Genomic DNA, 24,295 nt, shown 5'->3' with positions numbered 1-24,295 from the left:
CAAATTCCTAGGGAAAAGGGTAATATTTTGATTTTTCAAAGAAAATTCTTATATTGAAATAGAATTTTCTTGGTTTCATGATATAGAAAATTGGATTATCGATCGAATGGTACCACATCTGAGCCGTTTTGGTCGAGAAAAAAACTTGTTTATATGTAGAGTCGAATTTTTCGACTTTTTATGGAAAAATCAAAAGTACCATTTTGAGCAATTTGTGATAAATTCTGACAATGAAAATCACAAGAAGTCATAAAAACCCCAAAAAGTATCGACACTGGAAAGAATCCGAAAACATATTTTGGCGACAAATCAAGTTGATTCGAAAATAAAAGGTTTAACAGTATTCATAATGAAGTTAATGACTGTGAGGGGGGTTCCATGGTGGATCCTCCCAGCCCATGGACTCCATTGACAAACTTTATATATGATATAAAACCTCCTCCAATCCGGCACCACACAATGATATGTCAACGTTGAAAGCTATTTGAAAGAGCAATCAAGGGAACCAAGGTTATAGCGGTAATCAAACGAATATAATCCAGTGACAAATACCAGACATGGAAAGCAGACATATACAACAAAGAACACAAAAAAACCCAAAATAATACAAACAAAGTAATAAAAGTAAATGAGCAACTCTGATTCCACAAAAAACTGAGAGCATGGACCAGGTGCAGCAGTAGGGTAAGCGTCCTCTTCTTTTCTAGAAACACCCGCCGAATAGTTCATATAAAGTCAGGTCCGGTGTAGACGAAAGAGGAAAGGAAAACTATAACACGTTGAACAAATCAGTTTTCATGGTGCAGATGGATACACCGTAACGATCTAAGAATTTATGGTTACGACTATAAAACTTTTGTAGTGATGACTTCAATCTTGTAGCAACATAACCCTGTTCCAGAAGCCTAATTGTAAGAAGTCTAGGACGATACAAAAAAGTTTCGGCAAGCTCTGGCATAACGTATGAGTTGCGATATGAAAACTCCATATGCAGGTGCTGAAGGGATGCTGCCACAGATGAAAGGAAAGTTGACAATATGGAATGAAAAGTCATTGCGTTTGTCGTATATTTTGGTCAATAGATTTCCCTAACCGTCGAGCCCTAAGTGTAGGTCAAGATATGAGGCTGAGTTCACAGTGTCTGTAGTATCTTTTAACTCAAGTTCTTTGGAGTAGATGCGATGTATCAAATCCCCGAAACTAGGATTGTATAACAATAGTACGTCATCTATATAGCGGAAACTGAGATTAAATGATCTAGCTGAACGATGTTCCTTCTTTTGCATCAGATCAGCTATAAAGTCAATCTCATTGGAGTGGAGGAATAGGTCAGCAAGTAGAGAAGCACAGTTTGTTTCCATTCGAATGCCGACCGTTTGCTGAAAAAACGCATCCACTACACTGGACAAATATGTTGTCGATAAAAATTTCCAGCATTTTGAAAACATCTTCGGTATATTTGGAAGGTGATTTGGAATGAATTTAATTTAAATACTTTTTTCACAAAGTAAGTGGAATCTATACCAAGAACTACATATGTGTATGTAGGTGTAAAGTCCTTTTTTTTTAAGTAACAACGATGTATAATGTTTCAGGATCGGGATTTTAACTGAGTATGGAAAATCGAAGTATAAAGGGTTGAAAAAATAATAGGTTTTAATGCTATTGTATTTTGATAAAAATCTTATATTGTGTGTTTCCAGAAGATCTTTCGAATTTTTCGGCATCTACATAGAATTAATACCACTACGGGAGGTAGGACTGCAGACCCTCTTTGACAGCTGTGAGTATAGAATTTAAAAGTTTTGAAAGAGGTTTGGTGGTACATTTTCCAGATCCAGCTATGTAGTGTTGTTTGTATGGATTCTTGTGGAGTTTAGGAATCCAGATCACAATCATCGTCTTTGATAGAGAGATCAAAAGAGGATAGCACAGATTTATGGTTTTCCACAATCTCTTCTTTGGAGAGTGTGGTAGCAGTATAGGTCTTATTACTGCTATTATTTTCTGTATCTACCTCTGATAATAGTATAGTAGACAATGTTTTTGCTTCATCGGGGTCTTTGAAAACTGATGCAGCATTGATACTAATTGGCCTACTTAAACTTTCATGTGTTTCAAATTTAGAGACCTCACAGCATCTACCCACTCTGACAAAGAATCAATGCCTTGTACTCGTTTTACCCAATTTCTAGCGTAGTCCTCCACGGCATCTATAAGAACTGTAAAGTTGTAATTCCAATTTATGGTGCGATTTATTTTCGATGATGCTTAAATCTCATGAAATGACGTGACCGGAAGGACCATTTTTGAATTGAGCGTTTTTGCAAGAACAATCAGATGGTTTAGCCTTGATATCCTCAATCTCGAGGTTCTGCCTGAAATTAGGTTTCATTGTCAACTTACCCATTGTTTAAATGTTTCTTGTTGTTTTACACACCGTTGATAACAGGTTATTTTTATACTTTGTAAAATGTTGTTACATGGTTGTCCTTTTCAAGGTTGCAGTTGTGTTGAATCTCAAAGTTGTCGTTAGGTTGAAATTATTTTAGACAACCAACCCTAATTTCAACCAGTTTTCGCCCCGTGCAGGTCCGGGTGTTAAAAGAATAGGCCTGCAGCAGCGCTAAGCTTGTAAAAGGCGACTAAATAGTGCTCAGAACACTAGCCGGGGGCTAGGGCGCTTTGCCCACAGAGCAACTGGGATGTGTGCCCCAGGTGGTGGAATGGGGTACCCCTGGCGTGTTACATGCTGGGGTTGTCAGGCTATAATACGGAAAACCTGACCGCAAACCATAGTGGTGCACCGTGTTGGGAAAGATGCCACGTTCCTCGCACGTTAAAAAACCTTACTGTGGTATTCTCCCGGATTAGGAACCATAGTGCCAAATTGCCCGACCCTACCCACCTCTCTCTATTTCCAGAGGCAATCAAAATCTGTCGACCCCATTGTCCTTGTGTCCCATCCCTTTTTCATTTCATCATCGTTTCATGTTCATTTTATCATCAATTTCATGTTCATCATCTGAATATAGCTGATATATTGCTGCTCGGACGTTAAACCCCAACAAACAAACAAACAATCAACCAGTTTTCAACTTGACTTCTTCCTTTTCAGTTATAATCGGGGATGATATTAATAGCCCCTTATTAATTACAGAATAAATGAATAAATAGATAAATAAAACAAGAAAATAAAACAAGAGGCTAAATAAAAAACAACAGGTAGAACACATACCGATACCCCACTTTTAGTAAAGAAATATATGAGATAGTATTGCACTATTCTACCACATATTTTAGTCCTTGAAACGATTATACGGAGCAACTCGGCGGGTGTTACTAGAGAGGCAAAGAATACTTACCCTAACGGTACACCTGGTCCATGCTCCCAGTTTTTAGTGGAGCAACTCGGCGGGTGTTACTAGAGAGGCAAAGAATACTTACCCTAACGGTACACCTGGTCCATGCTCCCAGTTGTTAGTGGAGCAACTCGGCGGGTGTTACTAGAAAGGCAAAGAATACTTACCCTAACGGTACACCTGGTCCATGCTCCCAGTTTTTAGTGGAGCAACTCGGCGGGTGTTACTAGAGAGGCAGAGAATACTTACCCTAACGGTACACCTGGTCCATGCTCCCAGTTTTTAGTGGAGCAACTCGGCGGGTGTTTCTAGAGAGGCAGAGAATATTTACCCTAACGGTACACCTGGTCCATGCTCCCAGTTTTTAGTGGAGTCCGAGTTGCTCGTTTGCCTTTCTTACTTTGTATGTGTGATTTTAGTTACTTTATGTTCTTCGTTGTGTATATCTGTTTTCCACGTCTGGTCTTTGTCCCTGGATTACATTCTTTTGATTACCGCTATAACCTTGGTTCCCTTGATTACTTTTTGAATGGTCATTATTGGGTTTCAGTTTAGTTATTAATCGTACCTACATTTTGTATAACTTCAACAGACTTTCAAGGGGTTACAACACCTTCTCCCCATCGACCCGTAACTACAATGTTATGCAATTTTACTGTGTCAAGTATTTCATATCACAGTACAGCTTGGATAACCTGATCCCTGAAAAAAACCCTAAGAGCGGTAACATATTTCAAGTACACTTCAAGTCGTCACCATGTGAACGAAACACTTGCCATTGCTACGCCAAGTTGCCGTCCGACACAGGTTCAGTTACGGCAGATTTCACTGTATATTGTGACTTTGTTGGGATAACAGGGTGACAAATAAGTTCAGTGAACTGTTAGACGTAGCTGTTTTATGGTTCCAACATATAGTGTAGAACCATCCGATATTCTGTCTACATTATTTGTTATAAGTTTATAATACAGAGCATTTATACTGTTAGGTTTCATTAATATAAAGTCGATAAACAGTGTGTATTTGTTTTTTTCTTAAATTTGTGTTAAGGTAATACCATGCCACCTTCAGATGCAAAACAACTGTCCATAAATTTTGACGGAATCAATAGTTTCAACATTCTGAATATTTAATGAAAGTCAAATGTAGATGCAATATGAATTACAACTTCAAGGTGTTCTTCTACCTACAAAAAGGTGTGCTTTTCAATGCATGCATAACAAAATCAATCAATTATCTTCATAACTTTCTTTGCAAATTGTGTGAGACTGAATTTTGTTAAATGAAATTCCTTTCTTTGCTCGCCTTTTTAAAATTTATTCTTTTGGACCACTCATTTTAAAATTTATTCTTATGGACCACTCATTTTAAAGTTTATTCTTTTGGACCATTCATTTTCATTCGTAATGCAAGTAAACGCACTACGGTTTTATGGCAAAATATAGTCTAGTTTCAAACACTGGGTAAAAAGGCGGTTGGGAAAATGGTTGCAGCTTCAAGGCGTCAAGGCGTAAAGTAGACTTTTATAGGTGCTTTGTGTAAAAAGAACAGATATTGAATATAACGACGAAAATTGGGGAAAAATATACTCAAAAGGCATATATCTCCTTGTTTCTTATTAAATATTGTTTGCTGCATTTATTTGTGAAAATATTTTGTGATACCTTGCATATAGGTATCAGCAGATGCTACTCAAAATTTGGACATATGACACCATAAGCATCAGTTCAGCCAGTTAGCACAAATGAGTGCCATATTCATTACACGTGTTGAGCATTTTCTTTTAAGTACCAGTCCACATAAAATTCGAAACTATTAATTACCTGTCCACATAAAACTCTGATACTACCAATGGTAAAGTGATTCATGGTGAAGAAAAACTCACCAAACAAACGATGTCTATAATCAGTCTATAAGCGCTATACTTTCACAGAACAATTATAACTTCTGCTTTCAGATCTGCACTTTTCCGAAAATCATACATTCTTCTTCCGCCAAATTCAACCAAATGAAATCAAACCAAGAACGAAAACTTCATGTACAATCTACATAATTTTTATATCAAAGCGCAACAACCAAATGAAAAACTAAGACTGGTTATATAATTATGTGATCAGTAACTGTTTCTGAACAGAAACAAAACTGAATTCGGTGGGTCGTTTACATGCACGAATAACCTTCAGTTTGATTTTTAGAAAGACTGATAGTAATTTAGTCTTTGATTCAGTAATTGTTATAGGTCAGAAAAGATGTAATGTTTGTAATTTTTGATTTAAATCAAATTATTTTGGTGTTGCACATTTTGTTTTTGATTGTTCTTTTTGTTATCATTAAAAAAGATTACAAGGAAGTACTCTTCAAAACAAGGAAATAAAGTTCTTCTTGGTTCTCATAAAACCAAGGGAGTAAAGTACTCTTCAAAACAAAGTTTATATTTTAGATATACGTTGACGGATCAGTTGTGTTAGGAGATTCAACATATGTTTTACCTGTATGGTCAAAAAAATTCGATGACTTACATATACAAACAATAGTACCTATATCAGAAGTCGACTTGACTACAAGACCTCTTAGCGATAGTCAGCCAAAGCTATTGTACGTGGAACAAACTGTATTACTCACCAACCTATCGCAAGAGGTGCAGACTTACTTTCCACAGCACCCTGTATTCAACGCAACATGGTCTTTCACGGTTATTTGGGAGGCTCGGAAATTTGGTTCTGGTATGCCAACGGTACGTGTATCTAGCGAAGATATTCAAAGTCATTTTGTTAAATTAAGTGTAAGTATTTGTAAGAATCAGGCAAATGAGAAAAATCAAAAACATGCATGTCAAGATTTAATAATAATAATTGGAAGATGTAATAATTTGTGGTGTTCTGGTTTGTTTTGTTCTCAAAGCTCCCTATATGTTTTACTACGGTAATTTTCCTTTGCCGTAACTATGGAGACTTTTTTTGCATCGCGCAAGACTTCTTACAATTAGGCTTCTGTAACAAGGTTATGTTGCGACAAATTGAAGTCATCACTACAAAGGTTTTATGGTCGTCATCATGAACTCGTGGACCCATCTGCACCAAAAAATCTGTCATAATTTTCCTTTCTTCTTTCGTCTACCTTGAACTTGGCTTTTTATGAGCAACGCGGTTGGTATTTACAATTAGGCTTCTGTAACAAGGTTATGTTGCGACAAATTGAAGTCATCACTACAAAGGTTTTATGGTCGTCATCATGAACTCGTGGACCCATCTGCACCAAAAAATCTGTCATAATTTTCCTTTCTTTTTTCGTCTACCTTGAACTTGGCTTTTTATGAGCAACGCGGTTGGTATTTCTAGACAAGCAGAAGACGCTTACCCTACACTCAACCAGACACTGCCTATGGTAAAGTGATTCTTGGTGTAGAAAAATCCATGGAACAAACGATGCTTTTTCAGTCTACATATGCTACGCTTTCCTTTTAAAAACGATAATCCCTTCTGTATTTAGATCTGTATTTTTTAAAAAAAATTATACATTGATCTCTCACTCAAATCAACCAAATCAATCAAAATCAATAACGATAACTCTTGCAAAGAGCTAATTTCATGTACAATCTACATACTACTAAAGTAATTTTATTCGTGGGTACCAATTTTCGTGGATAATGAAAGTAGTGTTGTTTCATGGATTCTCAAAGTCGTGAATTTCCCGTTTCAATAAATAAAACCAAATAAAACAAAACAAAAACTAAAAACAAAAGTGTCGCTTTCTCTTCTTTTGATATTATCTGAGCCCGAGTCTGTTCCGGCAAGATAAAGAGTTCATCCGCAATTAATTACTTTGTTATTATTCTGTGATCACTGTGAAAACGTTACCAAAAAGACAATTAAATAACATTTCACTTAAAACATTTCAGATACTTGTAATGATTGTATTAATCAACACTGATGGTATTAATAGTAGGATAATTAATTGGTTAGAGTGAATAACCAAAATATAATCACGAATGCTGAAGAACGCCTAGATTTACCCTACCGGTGCACCTGGTCCATGCTCCCAGTTTTGAGTAGAGTCCGAGTTGCTCATTTGCTTTTGTTACTTTGTATGTATTATTTTAGTTACTCTATGTTCTTTGTTGTAAATAACTGTTTTCCATGTCTGGTCTTTCTCCCCGGATTACATTCTTTTGATTACCGCTATAACCTTGGTTCTGTTGATTACTCTTTAACGAGTGAGCGGAACTCTTTTTGACCAGAAAAAGTTCCATATCTAAGAAATATATTGGTATTTATATACCCTTACACTATATAATTAGCAATGGGAAATTTTGTCAACAGACCAAGATCAAGGCAAACGTTTATAGTGGCGCAGATCATAAAGATTTTTCTACAGTATTTCCAGCTTTATGGTTGTTTAATCCACATAAATATCTAAATGATACGACTGCGCGGGATATTCAAAAATAAAATAAAGAGTGCAATTATTTTGGTTGATTTGTTACTTTCATTTTTTATTAGAAAGAACAGTTGCAATGTGTAAAACTTCTAAACGTACAAAACTTAATCTGTCATATCTGTTATATAAAACAAAGAAAAGACCCTGTTTTATGTTTTATTTTATATTTAAATAATATTAACATGACTGGTTTTCTTAAACCTGAGTTATTTCCCCTCTCGTAGGTATCATGCACAGTGGCTGGAGATGGAAAAACTTGTTACCAAATATCAGTAGTACCCGATCGTACCAATGGTTCCAATGTTAGTGTAGATGGAGTTTATTGGTTCGGAGTTACTGGTCCAAATATAGAATTATCAGGGGGTTTAATTATTAACCGTAGACACAATCAGGTATTCTGTAGTGTATCGAAAATGGTTCAATAAGAGATGATTTCGGCTAAATTTCTAGGTTATGTATCCCCCATTTTTCAAATATCTCCAAGGGAAGAATATTTATCTTGCATTTTGTAATATGCCATGTACTGAGTATTACGTGTCAAAGTCCGTATCACATGCCATACCAATCCGGAATCCCTATATCACTCCGAGGGCTGTGGCATGTTCGTTTATATCTCATTATTCAACCCTACTGCAAGTGTGTTCCGGTTTGGGATTGAGGTTTGATATTGGGTGTGAGATATAGGGTGTGATATAGAGTGTGAGATATAGGCCAAGAGGTGTAAAATATAGGGTAAATGATAGAGAGTTTAAAAAATCATTTGTAATGCGTTAATAAAAATCGGATATGTTTATCTAAATATATGATATGTAGTACTACGTACATTAAGTTTCATTCGACAAGAAAAAAAAAAACAATTTGGTGTGTACTTTACATATTTCAAGCCATCTTGAAATAATTCAAAATTTGTAAGACTAACTTTTCTGACTTTATGTGGAGCCAAAACATCCAAATGAATGTTTATAGTTTCTTACTTTTCTTGCAGGGGATTATGAAAGAAGATGTCCGAGGGCACACAATTTTCATTATTAAAGAATGTTTGCAATGATTTGTTTTATGACTTTTATAATCAATAATAATTGAAGCTTGGTTATACATAAGAACCAGGGTATCTGTTCGGCCATGGACATGCTCACAAATTTTCTATTCTACATGTATATTAAAAGATACATTTATAAATTTAATATTTTGCCGACATTAGTTGATTCGTCCATGATGACTGATAACTGATAAAAAGTTATCCGCCCGTTAAAGACTGGACTGGACAGGATTGGTAAAGTTCATAAAAAGACGATAAAACTATTCGGTAAACCAATCATTGTTGGGGATTGTCACTGGTATTGATAGGCAATAACGGCACGTCGTTGTATGTGTTATTATCGGAGACATACCCCGATTCGTACAGAAAATTGATATCGGACAACATTCAAATCAGAGAACAATATATGCTCCATCTATATAATGCAACGCACCAAATTAAAAATCAACACATCCATTGATTGTTTTTAGTTGCATGGATTTTGTAAAAAAAAAAGTCAATTATTCCTTACAAGTAGTTGAGTAACAAACATTTGTGGACTCTCTCAGGCCTTTATCAAGTGGGTGTACATTGTCCAATTAAAACATGTTGGTGTACTGATATAAGAAGAATACACATGAAGATTTTATTTAAAAAGAAATTAAGACTTTAATCAAATATACAAATTTTAATAGATATTAAATTCTATGAAAGTAAAATAAATAAGGTGCTAAGCTCTCAGAGAATTTGTTTTAATAATTTAATGTTATCTCCTTGTCATTTCTCATCTTATAAGTACAATGTACATACAAAAATTTAAGATTGCCAAAAACTAAATAAGCACAATGGTTGAAATATTCATAGGATATTTTTATGTTTCTTGCAAAATGTATCGATAAACATCATATAATGATAACATTCAAGATGATAATACATATATTATCCACATTTGTCTAGCTCGTTAAAGATCAGACGGCAGAGTCTATTTTCATTCCGGCAAAACTGATTTTATTTGAAGAAAGAACAGTATAAATATTTTTGAAAGACAATCATATTAACAGCCTGTCTGATATGATATGATATGATTTATTTCGACTAAATATCAACATATTACATGTGTTACACAATTTACAACATACATATACACAATATAAAATACAAATATATATTGTCTATAAAATTTTAAAAGTATAAAAGAATTGAACTGTCAAAAATATAGAACCCAAGACGTTGATATCTAATCAAGGATGGCCCATGAAAGCTAAATAGCTTATTTACAATGGGGTCCTCATAGAGTAAAAATCTTAGAGGTGAACAAAAAGTATAACAATTCAAAACTTTGGCAGGGTATCTTGAAAGGAAACAAATCAGTAGTATTATAAATAAAATCTAAAAACTTTAAGTGTCCAAAGAAGAGTTCATGGCTGTTGACCAAAGGTAGTGTCCAGGCGGCAAGCGCCACTCTGCAACAGTAACAATGGTCCTCATCCAGTACTCATCTTCAAACACTCAAAGTACTGACGTACACTAAAATCCACTGTATTACAATATAATAATGAAACTACTTGCTTCAATTGATCAAATAAAAAATCTTTTACTCCTAGTTTGAACGCATCTGAATTTTTTAAACTCTTTAAATTTGCTGGTAAATTGTTCCAGTCTTTAATTGCATTATAATAAAAAGATTGAACAGTTGGCCCCTTTATAATTGGAACATAAACATTATTTTCACTAGATCTGGTAAAATGGTTATGAAAATCTCGAATTCTTGTGAAATTACAATTCATATAAGATGGTGATTTTCTATTAAATATTTTATAAACATGGTTTAACCTCATTTGTCGTACCCTGTTTTCCACATTAAGAATACCAACGTCTTTAAATATATTAAAATCTATGCTATGTCTAGAGTCCAGGTTTTTAATAAATCGAATGACTTTGTTTTGAACAACCTGAAGTTTATTTTTTAATTTTTTATTGAGACCAGCATACCAAGATGAACATGCATAGTCGAAGTGGCACTGAATAAGTGCCACACTCAGTGACTTCCTGGACTCCTCTGATAGACATTTAGCATTTCGGTACAGGAACCCCAGTCTTGAGCTAGACTTTTGGACAATATTTTTAACTATAGACTCCCCAGACAAGTATTGATCTATGTTTAAACCCAAATATTTTAGGCTTGTCTGTGAATCTATTGTATGGTCGTTGCATTTTACACTAAACCGGGTAAGTTTCTTTAACTTTCTTTTGGAGCCAAACATAATGCATTGTCTTATTCAAATGCAACGACAGTTTATTGTCCACCAGCCATCGACTACAAGACTGGAGTTCCTGACCCAGTCTGGATGATATAATACCGGGATCTCTATGTGAGTATAAGATTGCACTGTCATCAGCGTATAATAAAAGTTTGCATTGTGAGCTGATACTGGTTGTCATATCATTGACATAGCAAAGAAATAAAAGAGGGCTTAATATACTACCCTGAGGTACGCCACAGGTTACATTCAAAAATTCAGATTCTGATCTGTTTATGACGACTTTTTGTTTTCCATCTGATAAGTACGATTGAAACCATTTTGTGGAAGAGACACCAAGAGATTTAAATTTGTGGCAGAGAATGTTGTGGTCCACTGTGTCGAATGCTTTTTGTAGGTCGAGCATAATCATTCCTGTGTATAAACCATGAGCTGCTTGTGTTTTTATATGGTCTAGTAGGTGTATTAGACATGTGTCGGTTGAGTAGTTAGATCTGATGCCTGACTGTAGGTCGTATAATAGGTTATGTTTTACCAAATATCTCTCCAGTTGTGAATATATGGATTTTTCTAGTATTTTTGATATCACAACTAGTATGCTTACAGGCCTGTAATTACCGACATCCGACCTGCTGTTTTTCTTATAGATTGGACAGACACGTGCTTGTTTCATGTCATCAGGGACAATGCCACTGGTAATAGATAAGTTTATAATAAATGTAATAGGTTTATTCAATACGTGTGCTCCGTCTTTAAGAAATCGTGAGGGAATACCATCCTGACCCGTACTCTTTGTAATATTCAGAGATTGTAGTTCTTTAAAAACAAATTCCTCCGTAACAGGAGACAGTTCTAAACATAAATTATTCATGAAAACCTTTCTATAAAAAATTTGGAAAATATTTGAGCTGTAATTGTAAAACCCTTTAGCTGCTAGCAGTTTTGCAACTAGTTTTTCAGCTACAGTAGTGAAGAAGTTGTTAAAATGATTGGCAATTGTGCGAGAATCATGACAGCCACTGTTTTGAATATTTAAAACAATTTTTGAAGTATCTTTTTGCTTATTACTATAACCCAGATTTCTAAATTGTTCCCATAATTTTTTGGGGTTATTTTTATTCTCTTCTATCTTATTTTCAAAATAACAAGATTTTACACTGTTTATCATTCTTTGCACCTTGTTCCTCAGTTTACAGTAATTTGAGTAGTCCTGATCACAACCTGATCTTTTAAAAATAAAAAAATACTGATCTCTCTCTGATATTAACTCAAGTATTTCTGATGTTATCCAAGGTTCAGTTTTCTTTTTAACCTTTATTTCTCTTATCGGAGCTACCTCATCTAATGTAGATAAAAATAAATCTTTGAAAATGCCCCAAGCTTTGTTAACATTTCTACAAAGATATAATTTTGACCAGTCTACTTTGGTCAGCAACTCTGTGAAAATATCTTTATCATAATGTTTTGTAGATCTAATCTTAATTGAGTTGTCCACAAAAGTAATGTCACTTTTTTTATATATCTTTCTTGTACAATATGTCAATAAATGATCACTTAAACCAATGGGTACGACACCAGATTGGCTTATATTTTCTTTTATATTACAGATAATGTGATCTAACAATGATGAATGTTTGTCTGTTATTCTAGTAGGTTCATCAATAATCTGTTTCATATTATGTAGGCTGAGGACACTGTTATAGTTTTTGTACCCATTGGAGTTATTTTGCAACCAGCATATATTGAAATCTCCAAATATGTAAATTTCATGTTGTGGGTTAAGTTTATTTAGGATTGCATCAAATTGTTCCAAAAAATCATTCTGCTTTGGAGGTCTATAAACACAGCCGATAACAATTGGCTTAGATCGTGGAAGGAGGATATCAACCCAGATGGCCTCAATATTGTCGGAATGTAAGTCATTTCTACCAGAAAAGGCAAGGTCTGACCTGATGTAAATGCAAACGCCACCGCCATTTCTATTTCTGTCAGAACGAATTAAGCTGTATCCGTCTATGTGTATTTCGGAATTCGTAATGGAATTATCTAGCCATGACTCAGTAATTGATATAGTCGCAGCTCGTGTTTTTTCTGCAATAATTCTCAATTCAGAAATTTTTGGGAGTAACGATCTTGTGTTACAGTGAATGAAGTGAAGTCCTTTTGATTTAAAGGAATTAAAGCATTCATTGTCTTCTCCTGAAGGACTGCTAGTGATGCCGTGTGATTCATTACTAACTATATCATCTTCTAATTCGATATCTGATCCGTCGAAAGGAAGGTTCGATAATGTGCACTTGTTGCATTCATAGTTAATCGATACGTTGTTTTTTACCAGTTGTTCATACTGGCTCAAAGAAATCGATTTAGTACACTTTAAGTGGCTCTTTTGTTTACATCTGACACAGGGTACTGCCTTACTTGTAGCAATTACCCCCTTCTGACAAATGGAACAAGGGAATTTTGGTATTCTGGATTTTTTCGTCTGATTTTTTGAAGCTGGGCCGGGCTGCGGGTGAATATCCCCACTTTTTAGCAGCGTTATAATCATAAAAAGTTTTATCGAAGGTTCTTTGTATGACAAGTTAATGTTTATCTTATTATTGTACGATGATTTCGCCCCGTGCAGGTCCGGGTGTTAAAAGAATAGGCCTGAAGCAGCGCTAAGCTTGTCGTAAAAGGCGACTAAATAGTGCTCAGAAACCTAGCCGGGGGCTAGGCGCTCTGCCCACAGAGCAACTGGGATGTGTGCCCCAGGTGGTGGAATGGGGTACCCCTGGCGTGTTACATGCTGGGGTTGTCAGGCTATAATACGGAAAACCTGACCGCAAACCATAGTGGTGCACCGTGTTGGGAAAGATGCCACGTTCCTCGCACGTTAAAGAACCCTGCTGTGGTATTCAATAGGAATAGGAACCTTTGCGCTCCGCCACAGGAGGCTAAATTGCCCGACCTTACCCATGCCCCTTTTTCCAGTGGCAATCAAAATTTGTCGACCCTATTATCCTTGTGACCCATCCTTTTTTTTCATTTCATGTTCATTTTGTCATCCATTTCATGTTCATTGTCTGAATATAGCTGAAATATTGCTGCTCGGACGTTAAACCCCAACAAACAACGATGATTTCAATGTTGGTTTGTTTACACTCATCAGGGTCATAATCGAGGACAATGAAAAGTTTTTGTTGTTAATTGATACACATTTGGTAAAATCAGCTTGTAAACTATCTTTCTTTGAATATCCAAATATCTGATCATCTTTTTTGTCAAAAGAAAGGAGCTGACTGTTCAAAAACGTAAAAAGTACTAGCGAACAAATTACACCTTTACCACCTGCCGCCATCTTGCAGACCATGTGTCTATGAGAAAACCATGCAGAACTGGAAAAATCGTGTGAAAGTCATTTTTGAATTGCGGTAAATTTTATATTAGGAATGATAGAAGGTCATAAGAGATTCCCGAAAATGCATATGATAATGACCAGACTTTCTTCTATTTTTAGTAACAGCCGTTTTTAGGTATTAGGGGAATTTCACTTGCCATTGATAATCAAAAAGCCTATACGGGCTAAAATAACGCTTCAAAATTATCATTGTTGTTATCAAAAGGTAGAAACTGTATTATATTTATATACTATAAAGTGTGGCGCTGGGCATTTAATATTTTCATATTTTTTTTTCAACATATGAAAAGAGGTATTTTTGGTGAAAATAGGACAATTCTTAAGCAATTTATTCAGCCATAATGCAAGATATATAAATATTTCATTCAAATTTTATATCAGAAGTACAGAAATAATTGATTTCGAATAAATTAAAACAACTGGACGTATAAAACTCACTAATACAATTTTCTTAGAAGCCACATGTATGGGGCGAGTTAGTCTTGGTATGATGTAGTCTAATGCACCGGAAGACGTTCCTTCCCTTGTACATGTATTCCCCCCAAAAAATGCCTATGCTTTATCAGCCCGTGGAAACAGGAGTTCGGGATTCTCGAACTTTTATGTGACTTTTGAACTAAAATCAGACTTCCGAATGGTATTTTGTGAAAAACCATGCCGTCAAATTGGGGGGGGGGGGAGGGTCGGGGGGTCGTCTGAATTTGAGTTTTGTGTACTCGCATATGGACATATATTCCACCAAAAAGTAAGTGACACATTAAGGTGAATACAAATGAACCTGAAAATTGTAGTTTGAGATACTTCCAAACCTTCTACAAAAAAACACCAAACTATTTCAAATTTTTTTAAGAAGTTAATCGTGCTATTTTTTTTTTACTTTTTTAATAGATCCATAAATACAAGCTGTTGACTTACATTGTATATCTGTAACTAAGGATAAGGAACTAGTTTTATCAGTCATCAGATTTCTTTTGCACAGTATGTTGACATGAACATGTACAATTATACCATAGTCATGACAGTATGATAAAAGTCTATCCATGTTGATTTTCAGTATCTCTTTCCATATTAAAAGGAAATATGTTTTGATATTTTCCAGAAAATTTTGGATGCAGTCGTCATGTTCACCTACCAATGATACAAGTTACCAGACAAGTCATACATAACAGGAAGCTCTGTTCAATTGAAGTATGATAATAGATTGTGTAGGTATTTGAGGTTGTGTATACAATATTTTTATGCCTTGTTTTTTTCTTTTTTTTTTTTTTGAAAAAAAGAATAATATTGATTTGGGGTGTTCCAAAGGTAGGAACCACCTCTTTTGTTGGGAAATTTTGGAAGTAATGTGGAAAATTTTTGCACAATTGAGGAAATTAATAGCTTGGACCCCTACTTTCGAAGTCTTTTGATTATTCACTATAAACTCTCATTTGTCAATTTATTTTAGAAATGTATTTGTATTATTTCTGCATGTGTAATGTAGATAGATCCCATATGTGTTTATGGCTTAAAATGTAGCACTACAGTTCCCATGACACTTAAATGAAGGTTGTAACATAGACATAATATTTTAACATAATGGGATGTTTTGTTTGAAGAAAAAAAAACATCCAATGAGCCATATAATGTAGGGTTTACTTAAATAGAAGTCTACTTCAATACAGGAATCATGAATCACAATAACTTTGAATATGAGTATTATGTATATTTATTACTGATTTTTATACTTCCAGGTCATCCATGGCATATATATATGACTGAAAAGAATTCATACATGTAGAATTTAGATGGTCTTCAATGCTGTTCAAATCTCTGCTTGCACTGTAATGAAAGCTGATATGAAGCTGAAGTTTGAAAATAAATATTTTCAAAATCATATTTCTGGTGCAAATGTACAAGGTTTAAATGTGTTGTGCTTCAAAAGTAAAAGTCACTTTCATACATGTATACATTAACAGCCATGTATACTTCTTGACAGTGCATCCAGGAATACAACCTAGAATCCCTTGCACTGCCAGCTGTCACTCTATCAACTGAGCTAAAAATTACTTCATTGTTTTCTGTAGATTAGGTTAATTATGGTCTTTTGTAAATAGTTTTACTTTATTTGTTTTTGGGAATTTGTATGTGGTTTGCCCAATATTGATAACCATGTGGTGATTTCACTTGTAGAAGCTTAATCGTTACTTGCTTGGTTTTTTGAATGACTATCTCATTGGCAAACATAAATGGTACATGTATTCTACTTATGACTTTTGAGTGCTAAATCTTTCACTGCTTCTCAAACAAGTAATTTTGTGTAACAACTATTTGGCTAAGCAACTATTGATTCTGTGAGGTAGCACTATGAAACCGCCTCAAAATGTCCTAATAGTAGAGTAGTATAAAGCAGGATCATTTCATACAGTAGAACATTCTTGTCCTGAAATGCAAGAAATAATTGCAATATGCATTGAAACCAACACAACCAATCAATGAAAAAAAAAACAAGTTCCATGGGTAAATAGAATAAAATATAAACATTCACAAACATTAAAAATGTTGAAAGAGAAGGATTTATTGTTGAATGTTGAGCTAGTCATAATCATGCCATGTACTTGTACCTATAATTTACATTGAATTGATCTGAATTCATGGTTTCCTTTTATAAACTCTACAAGACTGGTAAATTGTGATTTTTTTATCACAAGTTAAGAGAGATTTTGAGGTGAGGATAATCATACCATAAGCTCATGATGCACCTGTTTAATATGACATCTTATCGAATGATAATTATTAGTCAACTGTGCTGGTAATACCTGTTCATTTATCAGAGAGGGTTGGCACCCCCTCCTTTTTACCAGAAAATTAGTCATTTTTATGTGTAAAATTGACAAAACATGGAAAATAATGTCTTAGCATCACCATCACATTGGCTTGCACCCCTCCTTTTCAAAGTGTCTGGAGCCGTCCCTGTTCACTAACCTGTAAATAGCTTTCATCATATTTTGCTTTAACCGTTTAGCATGAAACAAGTTGCCTGTTTTGAAACTATTTTAATATTCTCCATAAAAGTAATAAAGAAATATATATATATAAAAAAAAACAATACAATGTTTAGGTACCAAACCATGTTGTACTCCAGCAATGCTAGAGGTTGTCTGGCAAGCCATTTTCTGACTTTGTGCCATCCTGGGGTATAGAGGAACGGAATTCCAACCTCTTACGTTGTAGGAGTAACAGGGACGGATCCAGGATTTTAGATAGGGGCGCACAGTAGAAATTCTGCAGAGCGAGGTGACACAAATTTTTAGCTTAAATTTTTGAAATATTATAGAGTGGGTGCAATGTAGATATCTTTTGTGGTAAAATTAGCGAGAAATTTCAACCTGAAACCGCCTAAATCTACCCCTGACAACCCATGCTTTGCAAATTTTAGGGGGCGCACGCCCCCACTCCACCACCTGAATACGCCTCCGAGTAACCATGTTGATTTTAATGAGTGGGAGTCGGGGCTAGGATCACATTTGAAATAGAAAGGCAGGACAATGCTGTATGATTTTATATAAATACAAAAATGCAATAGGCGAAAAAAAGGTTCTGGTTTGAATATTACATAAAAAGATCCAGGACACAAAATTTGACTATATAGCCCCCTTTTTTCCCCTTACGATTCAGATGGATATAGAAATTTATCATTATTTACCTGGGAGGGGGGACTGGTCATTTTGAAGTCATATAAAATTTTCTTGACTCCCCCATGATATTTTCTTATCCCCCTTAAACATATTTTTTTTAAATGTGATACCCCCTCTATTAAACATGCGTATGGAGTTTTCATATAACTCCTACAATATGCCAGAGCTTGCCGAAACTACGCAGAGTTTTTGTATCGCGCTAGAATTCAAACAAATAAACTTCTGGAACACTGTTGTGTTGCTACAAGATTGAAGTCATCCCTATAGAAGTTTTATGTTATGGTCGTCATCATGAAATCGTGGATCCCTACGGTGTATCCATCTGCGCCATGAAAACTGATTTGTTCAACGTGTCATAGTTTTCCTTTCCTCTTTCGTCTACCCCGGACTTGACTTTTTATGAGCAACTCGGCGGGTGTTTCTAGAAAAGCAGAGGACGCTCACCCTACTGGCACACATGGTCCATGCTCCAAGTTTTTAGTGGAGTCATAGTTGCTCATTTGCTTTTGTTAATTTGTATATTTGATTTTAACAAAATATCATGTTCTTTGTACGCCTGTTTTCCATGTCTGGTCTTTGTCCCTGGATAACATTCTTCTTATTACGTTATAACCGTAGTTCCCTTGATTACTCTTTGAAGCAAACGCAGTTGAGATATTAAAGAATTCTTACAATAAAAATCAAGTCTTCAATTCCAAAACTTGATACTTTGGAAAATTCAGATCAAAATCAAGCAGAATCAGATACAGCTCTTGCGATTCAAGATATTGGTAAAGAAATTGAATCGTCAGGAGATAAGTCGGACCAATTTGATTTAATAACTGTAAATGTTTCTTTGTTTCCTTTCCCTTTCCCCTGTTTTTTTTTTTTAGTTTAAGACCTATTTCATAAATACATACTGATATTAATTGAAATGTGTTCTTATATTCCGAATTACAGAAAATGAATGTATCGCAAATTGTTCGTCTGGATGTACTTCGTTGCTAAGTATACAAAGGACCGATCATTTTGTAAATGCCTTTCAGTCAAGGAGAAACTCTTGTTTATATATTTTTGATATTCAGTAACTGCATATCACATTTTGTTTTTTTTCATGCATGTACAAATGGACATCATACTTCTACTGTTTTTGGCTTCACTGGATTACGATGAGTTTATGAAGGAACATCGAAGACAGTCTCATATTTAACTGTTTTGATAGAACAGGACATGCAAATCATTGCATTATTTTAAATGTCATGCAAACAAGTATATTTGTATATTCATCATTGAACACATAAGCTTGGACAAGGACACTGTGTATAAAATATGAACTAATCGAAGGAAAATGGAACAATTAAAGGATTATTACTGATTATTAAGTAAGGTACTTTTAGTTTTGTTGTACAAATACAAATAGTGTTTTTGTACCAACACATTTGCAATAAATGGTCATGACACATAAATAGACAATGGTTGAAACAAGCATACTCAACATGTTCAATATGTGTATAAGTTTAAAAATTATAAAATAAATAAAATGAAAAAGGGGTAAAATATATATGGTTACGTACACTCATTTTTCATTCAATTTTGAACATTTTTCCTATTCCAATCTGTTGAAAGGCGAATTAACAGATTTTACGAAGAATTTAGCATTTGCATGTTGTTGGGGTCCAAAGTGGGACCATATCACAGAAATCTTTTATTATTATTTTTTATCTTTTTATTTTTTTATTTTTTATTATTATTTTTTTTTTTGGTCAGATTTTTTGTAACTTATTTATTACATGTAGATTCATCATGAAATATCCTGCCTAAATTTTTCAATCAAATTTCAGATATATCTTTTAGGGATTTAAGCAATTGTTTTTATCACCCTTTAATTTAGCTTCTTTCAACTTAAATCGAACTTAAATTGAATACAAATTTTGTGCAATATTTCGCCAAAACCAGTTGAGCTGTAAATCGCTGGTCTCGCTTATCCAAATTGAAGAGCATTTCACATGTTGTAGTTGTATTATGCTCTGCTCAGCAAAACTCTTTATTTAACTATAAATTAGGGGGTAACATCATCAGGTTTCAAACCATTTGAATCTCCACACACACATGGATACATGTATATGTATATGTGGTTGCTACGAACAAAACTTAAGTTGCCCCATCTGTTTAGGGTTTGACCTCAATAGGCAAGTTTAGCAGCAATGAAATATTTTATTTTTTGTATATATTGTTTTGCTTAATTTGAGTAGATCCAGAGGTTTGCAAAAGGAGAAAAACCCTTACCCAAATTTTTCCTCAAGAGAAATGTGGATAAAAATAACAAGTACATGTACATATGTATATTCACTGCAATGCTAAATAACAGATATAGTTGATGTTTTATTTGAATTCTTTCTGAATATTTTTAGTGGCATAACATACAAAATATAACATTTTTAAGAGTTAGAATTTTATAAGAGGGATATGACACAAAGGGTCTACATGAATCTGCCGACATGTATGTCAATAAATTCTGATATACATGTATACGAATCCAGTCTCCACAATATACAACGCACATGCATGTGATATTTGATATATAAATACATGTACATGTGCATGTGCATGTATTTGTAATCAAACAACTAAACGCTTAGTACATGTAATGAGGTATTAAACTATCTATGTAGTTATGTATGTTTTAAACATGGGTTTTTATAGTACTACTTCTTTTAAATTGTTTGATACTAGTTCAAAATGCGCATGTATAGTAAATCTATTTTATAAAATAAAATATAAAGCCCTTGTTCTTTCTATTTCATGTAAAAACATTTAAATACATTTATTCAAGTGATTCATTGTTGTGTGACTAGCGAGATGGATGATGATACAGACCCTGCCATAGGTCACGATTGATGCACTACGAGTATTATAGAAGATGAGGAAGGAATGCCTTGTAATCACACACCTCTGACCTGGTTAAGCACCAAATAGACAATCATCCAAGAACTTAATGTACATGTAAAATGACTATCTGGTATTTATCAGAAATTGTTGCTGCCTTTATAGAAGTTTTACAATAAATTAAAAAAAAACCTTCAAGTGTTTAAGGTCATTAACTCTGAAAAGCTATATTCTTTTGATTATTTACCCACATGCGAAATATTAAAAGGCTACATCTATTTGTATATGTCGAAAGATAAAAGAATGATCATATTTACAGCCGGGACACAATTTGTTACATTAGAAACAGCCAAATTGAACACAAAATCAATTTTACCTGAAGGTCAAAGTTAAAGGTCAATTGTCACAATTCCTGGTATTCAACACATCATCTTGAGGTTGTATCTACCTACAAGCCAAATATCAAAAGTCTATCTTTAAAGAAGAACATGTTAAGGCGTTAACATGGTTTAAAAGAGGCAGATGGACACACAGACAGATTGATGGTTGTAGGGCATCCACCATATTTTGATACTACTTTAGATTTTTGTAAGGTTTATATTATCATGTTTTACCTTCTCAAACAATTTTCGTAACCCTTAAAGCAACAAAATGAAAAAGAAACAAGCACAAACACAGGAGATAGGAAACTACCGTTTTTCTTATTTTCACGCCTCCATCAAATTGTGGCTACTTTAAAGTGTCTTTTTTGTCATATATGAGATGCCCAGCATGAAGTGCTGTCTAGTTACTATAGGAGGCTGCATTTATTGGGTATAAACAAGTCAGCTAGGTAAAAGTGTTATTTTAGGAAACACAGGGCATTGAAATGTGGTAAAAATGACAATTTTCTAAATGTTGGCATTTGACCAAAATTCAAGGTCAAATATTTTGTTCAAGGTCATTATTAGAACATATATATGCGTTATGTTTAATAGAGTTAAATACACTTTGGTTTAGGAGTAATCAAGGGAACCAAGGTTATAGCGGTGATCAAAGAGTAATCAAGGGAACCAAGGTTATAGCGGTCATCAAAGAGTAATCAAGGGAACCAAGGTTATAGCGGTAATCAAAGAGTAATCAAGGGAACCAAGGTTATAGCGGTAATCAAAGAGTAATCAAGGGAACCAAGGTTATAGCGGTCATCAAAGAGTAATCAAGGGAACCAAGGTTATAGCGGTAATCAAAAGAGTAATCAAGGGAACCAAGGTTATAGCGGTAATCAAAAGAATGTAATCCAGGGACAAAGACCAGACATGGAAAACAGACATACACAACAAAGAACATAAAGTAACTAAAATCATACACACAAAGTAACAAAAGTAAATGAGCAACTCGGACTCCACTAAAAACTAGGAGCATGGACCAGGTGCACCGGTAGGGTAAGCGTCCTCTGCTTTTCTAGAAACACCCGCCGAGTTGCTCGGGGTAGACAAAGAGGGAAGAAAAACTATGAAGCTACCAGCTGAACATGTGCTGATTTATGTTCAAAGGGTATTCCCCTTGGTCAGTGACTTGATATGTTACTATATGTCGTTAAATTGGGGGTTCCTTAAGTTTTATTTCGTTGATTTTACCTTTATTTACGTCTTTATGTACACACACATATTCACATACATTGGATCACGTGATAACTCACACGTATACCTACTTTATAAATAGGTACATTACAACAAAGTCAAATGACTAAAATAGTATATTTATAAAAAAGCACCTATGCGTCATATTGTGCGCATTGGCAGACCGTGAGGTGATGAAATTAAACTGGTTGGCTAAAATATCAATGATTTTTTTTTCTAGATAGCTCATACAAGCTCATTTGTACGCATCAGTATAAGTACGAAATCGGTGGGGCGTTTAACATATTAAAACATTTTTGTACAGAGATAATACAAGTGTTAAAACAGCCAAAAAAAGTCATTGAGTAAAAGAGTTGGAGAAAGTGATATGTTTGAAACTTTATTTTCATAGTGTTATTACACCAAAGTCTACTCTTTGGCCTAACTAGACATCTAGGCTATCAGAGTCTAGGGTCTAAATATGCACACGAAAATACCGAACCTCTCGAGCCTTTGACTAAACGAGTCACAAGAGAATATCGAAGCCTATCGAAGCCTACAGCAACAATAGTTCGTTCAAGATATACACATACCTTAGTCTTCTGTAGATAATAATAAAAGAATAACAACTATATGTTTTTTTAAAAATATTCGAAAATGTTCATTTTCCAACTCAATTTGAGTAGATTTTGCCCAAACAACTGATTTGATAATCACAAATCAATTATTTGATTCTCTGAAAAGACCACTATAAAACAAAAACAATAAACGCTTTACACTTGACTTAAGATATCGTGCACATAGATCATATTCATTGTTGGGCAAAACTTAAAGAAGAATAGACAATTTTCAGAAGTGTAGCAAGACCTGCCCATCCTGATCCCCCTTTAGCATTTGATACAAGCTTACGTACAATATCCCAAAGAGAATTAATAGTTGTTATGGAATTGTTTCATTTTTTTTCTGGATCCTTTTTCATTTCATTGAAAATGTTCAGATAAACACCTGGTCATTGAAATTTCATAATGTATAAAAACAGTTTACGTGTCAGCCTTTGTAAGAATCACAGTGGGTGAAACACGGTATGAAAATAAACACCATTTTGAAAATTTAATTTGACTATGTGCACCATAAGAATCAAGCAAAAAACACAAGATTTTCCATATCACGTTGGTGCATTGAATTATAATTTAAAAATGAAACATTTCAAGGGCAGATAACTCTGTCTTAAACTTCATTTTTCTAACATTCGAGTGAACAATTTCTGAGCAAGTCCTTTGATGCAGATAACTTTTTTTTCAACAAGAGAAAGCATCCATGAGTGATTTTATATTGTCAGATCGTTGTTTCTGATTTTTTTCCGTATTGGTTAATTTTTGATAATGAAAAATTTTTAATTCTATATTTTTTACGACCTCTCTTTGAAGTTAGTTATTAGATACCTAGTAAACATGTTTCTGATTGGTCACACCTGGTTATTTTTTTACCTGGTAAATTTACAGAATATTAATTCACTTTCGGTTGATATCGCAGGATTAGACACATCTAAATTTATGGATCCCATTGAATTGTGAGGGTCTTAATTCTGAATATATTGTAATCACTCAGGCGCTACAAATATTTCTTTATCAAGTGATCAATTATCTCAAGAAGGAGTGTTCGTACGGTACTATT

At 34.4% G+C, this 24,295-nt stretch overlaps 1 protein-coding gene and 1 long non-coding RNA gene across 2 annotated transcripts; one reads left to right on the top strand and one right to left on the bottom strand.

Annotated features, from left to right (window-relative positions):
* Nucleotides 1-11,037: 11,037 nt before the first annotated feature.
* LOC148599054 (uncharacterized) lies at nucleotides 11,038-14,421 on the bottom strand. The gene is made up of 3 exons (XM_088560278.1): nucleotides 14,401-14,421; nucleotides 12,326-13,518; nucleotides 11,038-11,770 (listed from the first exon to the last, which is right to left on the bottom strand). Exons 1-3 carry the CDS (start codon nucleotides 14,419-14,421, stop codon nucleotides 11,038-11,040), a joined length of 1,947 nt encoding a protein of 648 aa, XP_088416404.1.
* Nucleotides 14,422-15,167: 746 nt separating this feature from the next.
* On the top strand, nucleotides 15,168-16,352 carry LOC148599053 (uncharacterized). The gene is made up of 3 exons (XR_015918712.1): nucleotides 15,168-15,226; nucleotides 15,581-15,686; nucleotides 16,215-16,352. It is a non-coding gene; the product is annotated as an uncharacterized LOC148599053 (long non-coding RNA).
* Nucleotides 16,353-24,295: the final 7,943 nt, after the last annotated feature.

Source organism: Perna viridis, chromosome 14 (assembly GCF_037379345.1).
Source record: "Perna viridis isolate PV_CMFRI_1.1 ecotype Kerala chromosome 14, ASM3737934v1, whole genome shotgun sequence".
Taxonomy (NCBI): Eukaryota; Metazoa; Mollusca; class Bivalvia; order Mytilida; family Mytilidae; genus Perna; species Perna viridis.
This window is presented reverse-complemented; position numbering and strand designations above follow the sequence as displayed.

Bases quoted from the DNA above. Each gene is read 5' to 3' on its own strand.
- LOC148599054 (XM_088560278.1), bottom strand. From the start codon at position 14,421: ATGGCGGCAGGTGGTAAAGGT. The intron at 13,519-14,400 runs GTAATTTGTTCG...TCCATTTGTCAG, and splicing joins TGGCGGCAGGTGGTAAAGGT to AAGGGGGTAATTGCTACAAG. The intron at 11,771-12,325 runs GTATTTTTTTAT...ATCTATTACCAG, and splicing joins TTAATATCAGAGAGAGATCA to TGGCATTGTCCCTGATGACA.